The 10920-nt window shown below is 39.7% G+C and overlaps 1 protein-coding gene across 1 annotated transcript; it reads left to right on the top strand.

Moving 5' to 3' along the window:
* The first annotated feature begins 262 nt into the window (after positions 1-262).
* ARL14EPL (ADP ribosylation factor like GTPase 14 effector protein like) lies at positions 263-2895 on the top strand. Its single transcript, XM_019473597.1, is given in 4 exon segments — positions 263-373; positions 1835-1879; positions 1881-1984; positions 2352-2895. Coding segments are annotated over 4 exon segments (483 nt in total). The 3' UTR covers positions 2575-2895.
* The last annotated feature ends 8025 nt before the right edge of the window (positions 2896-10920 follow it).

Raw genomic sequence — 10920 nt, 5'->3', positions numbered from 1 at the left:
ATAGATTTTCCGAGGTTTGCTTAACGACTAATATAGTGGCTTTGGTGATACAGCTTTTGTTACGTTATTTTAATACAGTTTTAAAATCGAGGCTGATACGGAGCCACATTTTGTTCTGCATTTGCTGTGGGTTAAGGATACATAAAAGCCTAGTATGGGTATCACCTGCTCACCTTAAAACCTTCACTTAAAAGTCTGAGGATCTCACACTTCTGTATATGTTTAACACATATGTATGTTTGTATTTCACAAGGATGGTCAAATGAGTGATCATGCGGAAGAAAACTGCAAGAAAAGCAATTCTGACCAGGAAATGTCTGCAGAAGGAAATGTCTCTTCTGCTAAGGACTGCTCAGTAACGCAAAAACAATTGGTATGACTTCTCCAGTACCATTTTATTATCAAGATACTTACCACTGCCTCCAATTTCTTCCATAATTACAAAAATAAAAAGCTGGAGTCAATAGGGAAATATCAGTAATAACAACAGTGAAATGAGTCAAGTTTGCAGTGCATTGATTTAAAGGGCTAAGAGCACTTCTGAGCTAGAAAGAAATAGTAAGTAGGGAAATAGGAGAGTACTCTTAGAGGGAGGACTATCTCCATAGCTTATTATTTGTTTCCAACTTGAAATTGTGTAATTTATGATCGTGGACAATGATGATGCTGAAGCATATTTTCTGCACTGAAAATCTACCCCAGACTCAAAAGAAGAAACGTCTGAATAATGTAGGTGCATGAGATTGCCCTGTAGGTTTTCAGCAGGGTGCAACTGAAGATGCACAGCATCAACTATCTTGTAAGTAAGTGCACTCAAGGGCACGGCTATTTCTAAATCACTGTATCAGCAGATTGGACTGAGCTGCCCCTGCTTTCCCCATGAGAAGCAATGAAGGCACTCACTTGTTTGTGAAAAATCACTGTGGACTCTGAAAGGAATGACACCCTCCAGGGAAGCTGAGGGGTGGCAAGTCAGCTCCATTTACCTAAGAGGAGAAGAGAAATTTGTATGTACGTGTGTGCCTCTGCATAATGAATGACAAGTGTATGTTCAATGTCCACAGTCATTGTCCAAAGAGAAATTGTTTGACACAATGCCCATGTTTGTTTGCATTGACTTTAGACATGACTGTCAACATACATGGACTATGTGGAATGGCAATACACAGAGCTGATGTTTTAACCTCCAAAACTATTCAGTGGTTTTAGCTAATTGCAGACATGAATTCCACAAAATAGGCAAGAAAATGCTCTCTCCTATTTCTCAAAAACTGTGCTCAGTTTAGCTTCTTTATTTTTGTCTGTGCTTTTTTCATACTCCTCACTTGTGCAAATGCTTCCTTCCTGCACTAGTTGCTCCTCCAGACATTTCTCTTGCCCTCAGATTGTTTGGACAAAGATGAGTTCTAGGCATCTGAGGGAACAGCTAAGATAAGGGTGAATCCAGTTGAGATGCTTATAATCATAGTACTTGTTTTTACATTATGGATAAAGTTGAAGAAAAAAAACCCAACATGATTCTGCCTCCCACAAAACAACTTTCAAACTCCAAGCCACTGTACCAGAACTACTGTACCACCATGTATTCAGAGTTGAGGTTGTTCCCTCTCCTGTCAGGATGCACAGTCGGTCAAAGGAATACTCAATTAACAGTTAGGCAAGCAAACATTTTAAACAATGTGATCTTAATTTAGGTCGAGTTTTGCTTCGTTTCCTGTGTTAAGTTATCAAGAAAATTAATTTTAATGTCATTTGAAAGCCAGTGAGGACATTTGGCAGCCAATAAATATTTGTTCCAATTGTACTAATTATAAACTTTGTTGTTTATTTATAGCAACAACTTGAGAAACAATTAAAATGCTTAGCCTTTCAAAATCCAGCAAAATCCAGGACCTCAGGTAGTTGACTTCAATCCTGAAACTAGAGAGCAGAAAAAGAAAGCGCGCATGTCACAGATGAAGCAAGACTTTTTTTATAAGCCCAAGTAAGATGTGCTAATTTATTACATATTTTACTTTAAAAAATGGCTGGTATGCTGTTTACTGAATATAAATGAAATGAATAAAAGCATTAATATTTTACAGAGAGATTTATTACAGATGAAAGCTGTGCTGGGAAAACAAGCTTTTTCTCTGGGACTTAAGAGAATTTTGATTTACTTCTTTGGCACACTTTCATTTTTAATAACAGTGGCTGTTGCAATTAGGATATAATGCTGGTATTTCATTATACTGTGAGGTTGTTCAAGAGGAAATATTTGTTCCTGGACAGATGTTTTCTGTATTTGTTTGGTTTAGACTTCGAACATGTTGAAGCATTCTCTGAGAATCACTTTTTCTTCTCTTTCGCAGAATTACAAAGAAGTACGACAAACATGGCAGGCTGCTTTGTAATAACATGGATTTGTGTGATTGCCTGGAAAAGAACTGTCTGGGTTGCTTCTATCCTTGCCCTAAATGCAATTCAAACAAATGTGGACCAGAATGTCGCTGCAATAGGAAATGGGTTTATGATGCAATTGAGACTGAAGCTGGGAATGTGATCAGCGTGTTGCCATTTTTTGTCCCTGACTGATTTTGTTCTGATAGTTTTTGTGCCTGAGCGAAGTTCTTTTTTCTTCACATTTTATTACGGTAAATCTTGGCTTTATGAATTGTCTTTAGTGAAGTGCCTGGCAGTGGTGCTTGTGCTTCTTTACTGCTGCCTACCTAGCAGACTTTAACCTTCCCCATTAAGTAAAAGTATGTATTTCATTCTTCCTCATCCTTGTGAGCTTTACTGAGGCATCTAGTCAGTCCTCTCTAAATCTTGACTTTCTAAAACGGAAGGTGTCTGGACTGCTGTGGGAAGACAATTTTCTTACCCTGGGAAGCTGAACCACATTACTTGTAATGAGTTTTTTTCTTGCCTATCTCTCTGCTTGTTCATTTACTCAGCTGTGTGACACAGCTCTTTCTTTTGTGAAAGCTTGTCAAAGTGCCTTTCCTTCTGATGCATTCGTGTCTTGTATAGATGAGGCAGGAGTCATTTGAGGTAACACCGTTCTTTTGAAACTAGGTCACTGCTTTCCATGTGCCTCCATATATAAAGCAGAGGAGAGTGGAAACGACTCTACAATTCTTTCTTGCTGCCCAGGCTACAAGACTGAAACCAACACGTTCAGTCAGCATTTTTTTTCTTACAGGATATGGCGCACTTAACCTTGATCAGTCATTAATTATATAGCTAAACGGATTGGATATTTTTGCCTCTGGACAGAAAAGTCTCTTCAGTTCCAGGATTTTCCTTTTCATGCAAGACACAACAGATTTCAAATACTGTAACTTACACCCAGTCTTCTTATGAGGTAGGTGTTCTCATTCATGATGGGCGCTCACACCCTTTTTGAGGAGTGAGGGTCCCTCTGGATCTTGAAGGGGGGAAGGCTGCAGATTGCCACAGGTGATCTCCAGGAGCGTGCTGCTAGTGAGGGAATCATTCCCTGGGCCCAGTGCTTGTTGTTTTTGAGGAGACTCTCCCAACTTTGAATGCGGCACCACTTTTCTCCCCTATAAGAGGCCATTCTCTGTGGACAAAGACCTCCTGCTCCAAGGCAGAGATATTTCCCAGTAGAAGAAACTTCCTGGAACAGATCCCAAGAATGCCTTAACACCACAATCTCCTTCTGACTTGATAACCTTGGAAAGATTTGTTGCTCCTCTCAACTAATGACACCTCAAGTACTTAAGCTTGTAGCATAAAAACACCCAGTACCAAAAAACTTCATAGGAATATTTGCTGTGTGGTTAAAACACTCTCTGTTTGGCAGTTGGATCTGGTGCTGTTCTCTTGTATACCTCACTGATCCCAAAGTATCCTTTGACTTGTGCCAGGAGTCCAAATAGCCCACATCATCTCTGAGCTTTATTTCTTAAAGTAGGTGGAAATCCTGGCAATGTAGTCAGGGATTGGTTTCTTGTTCCAGGTGTGCCACAGACTCATTCTGGACTTGACTGAATAAGCAGCCTTCAAGAAGACAAAGTTGATTTACACGGACAGGAAGATGTCAGCCTTCCTTTGAAATAACCTCAAGATCTGAAATAGACAAGTTTGAATTAGCTTCACTTTCTTTCCACTTAAAGGAAAAAACCCAAATAGTTTCTCAAGTGGATTCCTGTAGTAAGGCTACATGTTAAATTTTTTGAATAATGTCATTAAACCCAGATTGGTGTAAGCCTTTAGAATCCCATTATTGAATTCATTGATGTTACTTTGTGGTTTTTAACATGGACTGTGCCTCTGTCACAACCATAGCTAAATGCAAAGTATAAAAGAACTCCATCACAAAAACACTTAGTGCAACCTTGAAAATATAGCACAAAACCTGAAAAAACAGAAGTGAGAGCCAAGATAAGGATAATGAAATAAGAGGATATTGCAGAGGCAGTTCTGCTGTGGTTTGAGAAGGACTCTATCGCTGCAATGATGCTGCTAACTTTTCCCCCCAATTCCAAATGAGCAGCTGACAGTGCACAAGTATAATCCCTATTAGAGCAGTTGTACATGTGTGGAGGGGAGAAAAAAAGACCAGTGCCATGCGTATGTTTAACTGATTGTGAAACTTAGTGGTAGATACATTATATAAAAATAACAACAGAGTGCCCATATCTGATAGTTTTTGTTAGGCGATTACATAATGCCACACTGCATGACATTGTGGTTTTAAATAAAATCCCTTACCGGAAAAGGCAGAGAACGTTTCTTAGTCTCCTATGAAATTGGCCACTCTCCAGATGACACTAGATCATCTTTTTACCGTATGTCAGTCTAAACAGAATATGGTTTTCCCTTGGAATAAGTTTGCTTTAGAAAGCTAATGTTTAAAATAAGGGGAAGCAGATCAATGAACTGTTCCATAAGGTCTGTCCTCTCCACCCCCCGCCCCGGATTATGCAAGTTAAACAGTTTGTGACACTGTCAATTTACTTTGCCTCTCTCTTCCTTGTCCACGTGGCTGCTTTGCTCATGGCTGCCAGTCATCCCACTGTGGCTTAAGGAAAGATGAAAGCACAAGTACGTATTAAACTATAGCCTAGCTAAGATACCATCTCTCTGTCCCTTGCCTAAAAATTAATTCCGTTTGTTTAATTTGAATTCATTGTGCCTTCCACTTGTATTTCCCTTGCTTACAATCCGTATCTATCTGGAAGGAGATACTCACCCTCTGCTTTCTTAGATGTTATTGCTACAAAGAAGTCAACTTCATGGAAATGAATAATGTGCTCCCGTTATGATTTTTGTATAGGTAAAGATGGCTCTTTCTCTACTAACCTCCTAAGTGCTTGGGCATTGTCTTATTGGGATCCTCTCGGTTCCAAAGACTGCACTGTGCATCTCCTGCCATTTACAAACTTGAAAACTCAGAAAACAAAATAAGAGCTATGCACAGCATCTTGTTGTTTGCCTTCATTGCACTCTCTTAGACTTTAAGCCAGAAAGTTAGCCACTGAAGACACTCATTATTTAACAATTTGTCTATACTTCTTGATATCAGAAGTTGTCACAGGTCTGAGGAAAACAACCCAACAGCTGTCCTTGCATATTGCATTGGATACTTACAGCTGCTCCTAAAACAACAGCCAATTTAAAGGAAATATTAATAAAATTATTATCATGTGGCTCAGAAGAGGCCACCATGAAAGCGAAGGCCATTAAAAATTATGACTTTTAAGATGCGAAGGTGTGCTAAAGACAAAGAACACCCCAGGCTTTATCAGATGAGTTAAGAAGCTGCTTTTAAAACAACAGCCAATTTAAAGGAAATATTAATAAAATTATTATCATGTGGCTCAGAAGAGGCCACCATGAAAGCGAAGGCCATTAAAAATTATGACTTTTAAGATGCGAAGGTGTGCTAAAGACAAAGAACACCCCAGGCTTTATCAGATGAGTTAAGAGATGGGAGTTTTGAATAAGAAGGCAGACCAAAGCTGTATTGGGGCATGAGGCTGACTAGCTAGTCAGCTGTAGCAGGGCCACCACTCCCGTGTCTGCCTCTGTTTCCATGGTAATAAATGGGCAAAATTACGCTGACTTTCCTCTTGCTCTTTGCAAATCCTTCATGCAAAGTTCCACAATGAAAACTTAGAATTATTTATATAAATCCTTTTATGTAAAGGCTCCATAATTACTTATCTACAGTTACATATATAACGCAGCACCTCTGAAACACAGACTAGGAATACAACAGATTACAGCACTGTAAAACAACAGGCAGAAAATGGAGATTTTTTTTCCCAAAGTAAGGCCCCAAATTTTGTATGAAAACTGTTACGGGATTCCTGTCCACGTGGGGACTTAACGTTAGGTAACCACAGTAAACTGCATGGTATTCAGTTTACCTACAGTGCTTTAAAAATTATGAAGGACAGTCAGCCCTGGGAGAAGTCAGATCTGTGGTTCCAGAAAGTCTAGATATTTCAGTCACAACCTGAGACCACTAAACTGTTCCTCCTGGCTTAAAATGAACTTCTGCATATGGTGAGGTGCCATTCAATCCCACCGCATCATTTAGAGAAAAATAAGTCCATACTGTTAGTGAACTTACACTAGTATGTGCCAGCATTTGTCAAGGTAAGAACTCTACAGTTAATATTTGTCAGCATCTGTGATTCATACAAACACAGAAAGGCATTAAAAAAAAAGTAATACACTTTGAACTCTTTTCCAGACAATTTTCATGATCCTTTTAACACCTCCTGTAAGAGCACAACTGAGCTTCCTCTATATACATCCACACCAAAGTAAAATACAGATTTGATTCACTTCAGTGGGAAAACCAGAAGAGCTTGACTAAAGAAACACAGACTGATACCTTCTGGATAAGTATTTAAATATGCCTTAGGTAAATATTTGCACCAAAAGCATTACAGTTGCTACAGCTCTACTGAGTTTCTTAGCAAGTGTTAGCAATATTGATTGTAGCTTCTCCTTTGACTCATTGTTCATAATCTTAAAACATTTTAAAACAAATTATGCATGTTTCAATGGACTATTTTGTTTGACCCCGTTCTATTTGGAAAAGAGATATATCAAGTCTGAGCTAACTGCAACTTTGAACATTAGGTAGAATATGATACTTGCATTTCATTAACCCTAATTTGTAATCTTGGCCTGAACCGTAGAAAGATTTCCTGTCCTATCATTTGCAGAGGGCAATGCGTCTTTTCTCCATTAGCCTGGCCCTGCAAAGTACTGACCTGCTTCCACCTCCGCTCAGGTGCAAATGTATGAATGCTGGTCCCTTACAGGATCACATCTGTTCATGTTATAATGCAATAAATTAAGGCCTATTGTCCACAGCTGAATCTCCTGTACGCTCACAGATGCCTCTGATTAAAGGAGTAGGCTATGCAGCCCTGATTTCCATTGTGAAGCACTGTGCCGCCCAAATAATCTGGATCCCTTCACGTGACCTAGACGTAATACTGAATGTTCAGATACAAGCAGAAAAATAGCAAACAATAGACCAGCATACAGAACCAATAACCTAAGAGTTCCCTGCCCTTATTCATAGTCACCTGCCCTTACTCTTTCCGAGCAGAATCCAAGTAGTCCTTGTGATTTTAATGAGATTATTCCTTCAGTGGAACGCAAATAATGCCACAGAAAGAATGGCAGATTCTTTCATAATAACAGTCACAGACAGCAACAGAGGAGTATTTATTTCTGATAGACGTAATTTACCTGAAACACTTAGAACACACTTTACAAAAAAGAATTATTTTTTCAACAAGCTTTCAGAAGTTGAGCTATTTAATACTAGGTAAAAGGCACAATTCAATCCCTGCCACACAAATTTATAGTTTGCTAACTTCAATTGCTTAAGCCACTTGCAAGTTGGAAGTGAAAATTTATGTGAAAGTTTATTGGTTTATTTTCATTGAGTTGTAGGACAATTATTTAGTCAATAAATAGTGTCAAGGATATTGTACAAATGAGATCTTGAAGGAGTTCAACATGTTCTTTTGTGTGTAACTTCAGAAGCAAGGAAAAATAACAGAGATGAAGATGACAGAAAAAGGAAAGGTGTGAGTGTAGACAGAATGGCATTGCAAGTAAGAGGCTATGGAATAAAAAGTGGATCAAAAGGAGCCAAGAAAAAAGAGAAAATAATACACTCAAAGAAAACAGGTCCTGGTAGGATCTTGAGAGCCTGTAGTCCTCAATGCTGGATCAGCTTTACTCACTTTCTACACATTTACTACCCATTTTTCATGACAGATATTTGTCTCTTTGTGCTTTAAAACCTCTAATGAAAGAGATTCTTAACTTTCTCATGCAATTTATTACAGTGCTTAACTAACCTTGTGTAGAAAGTATTCTGTAATTCCTAACTTTACATCCTTTTCATGCTCTACATAACCAGTTTCACCTGATAACCACAGAAGTATTTTAAAAAGCAGAGCCTAAACGAATTCTAACTGAAGGGCTGGGTGATGAGAAAAGTCTGTAAACCAAACCATAATCAAGTAACATGAAGGCTTGTTTGGTCGTTGTGAAAGGACAGAATATATAGTTCAATTTCTGGAAATGGAAAGTAGGGGAGACTGACCTTTTCAAGACTGTTGTAAGGCAGTAAGATTTCTAACTTTCATTAGCAGCTAGATGCTCTAAAGTCTCAGTCACTGATGCCTAAGATTTTGTCATAGGATGTGAGCAGATTAATCCAAAAAACCATACAACATCCATTTGCACATCTAAGTAGAATATTTTGAGTCAAAATATGGGTAACAATTTGACTCAAAATATGTGTTAACTAGATGGATAGTTAAGACAACTGATAAAATACATTAAATCGTGTAGTATCATTAGCTCAGTGGAAAAAGCTATTATTCATATTGGAAAAATGGATCATGGATGCAAGTACAAAACAGTAATAAATGGATGTATGAGAAGTCACAACTTTTTATAATTCCTTTTTTAGGAACAGAGAAGGTATTAGGAAAAAAATTATTTAACTGTGCACTTGACAGCACCTTGTCAGGTTAGCTTCATTATTTATTATTTCCACTCAGGTGCTCTCTTTCCTGTCTTTCTTCAGCGAGGCTTTGATCACAGAATAATACAGGGTGGAAGAAACCTCCAGAGGTCTCCAGTCAAACCTCCTGTGTGAAGCAGGTCCAGCTGGAGCAGGTTGCTCAGGATCCTGCCCAGTTGAGTTTTTAAATGTTCATTGGTTTAACTACTCATTTTGAATATTCATTTGATGCAGCAAAGTGGAAAAGAGAACACTTTAAAATAGGTCCATATGATTATAAAACCAGAGAATTGGCAGCAAACCTGAGTGGTGCATCCAATACCTGTATCAGCTGGAACTTTTTAAAATAAGTAAGCAATTGTCTAGACTTCCAGTCACCCTTGCTCATTTTGACTGAACAAACTTTATAAAATTCTGCTCTCAGGGGAGAGTTCCTAGAACATGAAGTTACATTACTTCAGTGTGAAGTGACACACTCATTTTTCTTTTCAGCCAAATAAGTTTCTTGCAAGAATATTGTCTTTTCATGTTTTATAAGAGTACAGAAAAACAGATGAAATAGTTGAATATAATTACATTTCACCCCAGAACAATACCTTGAAAAATGCAGCTGCCTTTCATAACAGCAACTGTGGGTCCAGCTTCTGGTGAGAGGTGTAGTACAAATGTTGAAGTCTCAGACAGGAATTCTCTGCTTTAAAATTCCTGTTGGAGTATGGCCAGGTTTGTCACTCTTTCTTCCTGAAGTTGGTTCTTAAGGCCTAGTCTATATAAACAGACATTATCTTTTCAAACGTCCCGGCTGAAATCCTGGCCCTATTGAAGTTAATGACTAAATTCCCCTCACTTCAACAGAGGTAAGATTTCAGCATATGTGTTTATAAAACATTTCTTTACAGTACCTCAAAAATTTCCAGCCTTTTCCCACCTGCCTCTTGAGCCTACCATAAGTTATTACCATATACCTAACCTTTCGGGCCACATCTTATAAACCTTTACAGCCACATTCAAAAGCCTTTTGCAGATTTTTAATATTTTTAGTTGGCTTCCTAGGAAAACAAGGTTTACAGTCGTGCTGCCTGTTCCTCTGTTTGCTTGTCCCGTTGTCTTTTAGCCCATTTTTCAATTTCAGCCAAATCTGATGGAAACCAGAGGTCTCACAGACATAACATCCATTCAAGGTAGTATCCATGGAGTAGAAATACCCAATTCAGTGCCAATTCCATGTGAGCCTGAATGTTAATGCTTCTGTTCACGTGGCTTGCCAACCAGCATGCATTTTGCCTGAAACACGGCACGGCATGCTCTATGCCTCACGCAGGGGAGTTAAATGGCATGGGATGGGGGGCGAGTTTGGGGTTGTTACCTGGGAACAGGTTATTTGGGGAAGATGGGAGCGCAGCCAGCCGCTGTTAGTTCCACGGCCTCTGGAACACTTTGCTGTAATACTGCAGGTGTGACAACTTTATTACAAGTTCGTGGTCTATGAACAAGAAGTTCGCCGACCCGTCGTTTGGAGCTGGCTGTGCGCTACCACATGGGAACAAAAAGGCTCCGTGGAGCCTGGAGAGGCCGCGGAGCTCCACACAACGCACACCTCAGCGGTGTGATTCACATACGAGCACTGACGACACACGACAGAGGGCGAAATACCGACCCCCGGTACCTTCTGCTAAGCACCTGTATGTCTTTAAAACTTTTAGATCTGAGGATTTCAGCTACAACCTTTCCGACGGCTGCGGGGCGCTGCAAACCCCTCGCCGGTTTGCTTCTCACCGCTCTCCCCAAGCCCCGAAGGTCGCCGCAGGTTTGCTCTGCCTTCACCCGGGACTGTGCGCGGGGGCTCGGGGCCCGCAGCGAGAGGAGCCCCGGCCGTCACCCCGGCCACGCCGCGCCCTGCA

This window comes from Aptenodytes forsteri, unplaced genomic scaffold (genome assembly GCF_000699145.1).
Source record: "Aptenodytes forsteri isolate BGI_AS27 unplaced genomic scaffold, ASM69914v1 Scaffold167, whole genome shotgun sequence".
NCBI lineage: Eukaryota > Metazoa > Chordata > Aves > Sphenisciformes > Spheniscidae > Aptenodytes > Aptenodytes forsteri.
The sequence above is the reverse complement of the archived record's forward strand: the minus strand, read 5'-3'. Positions and strand labels throughout refer to the sequence as shown.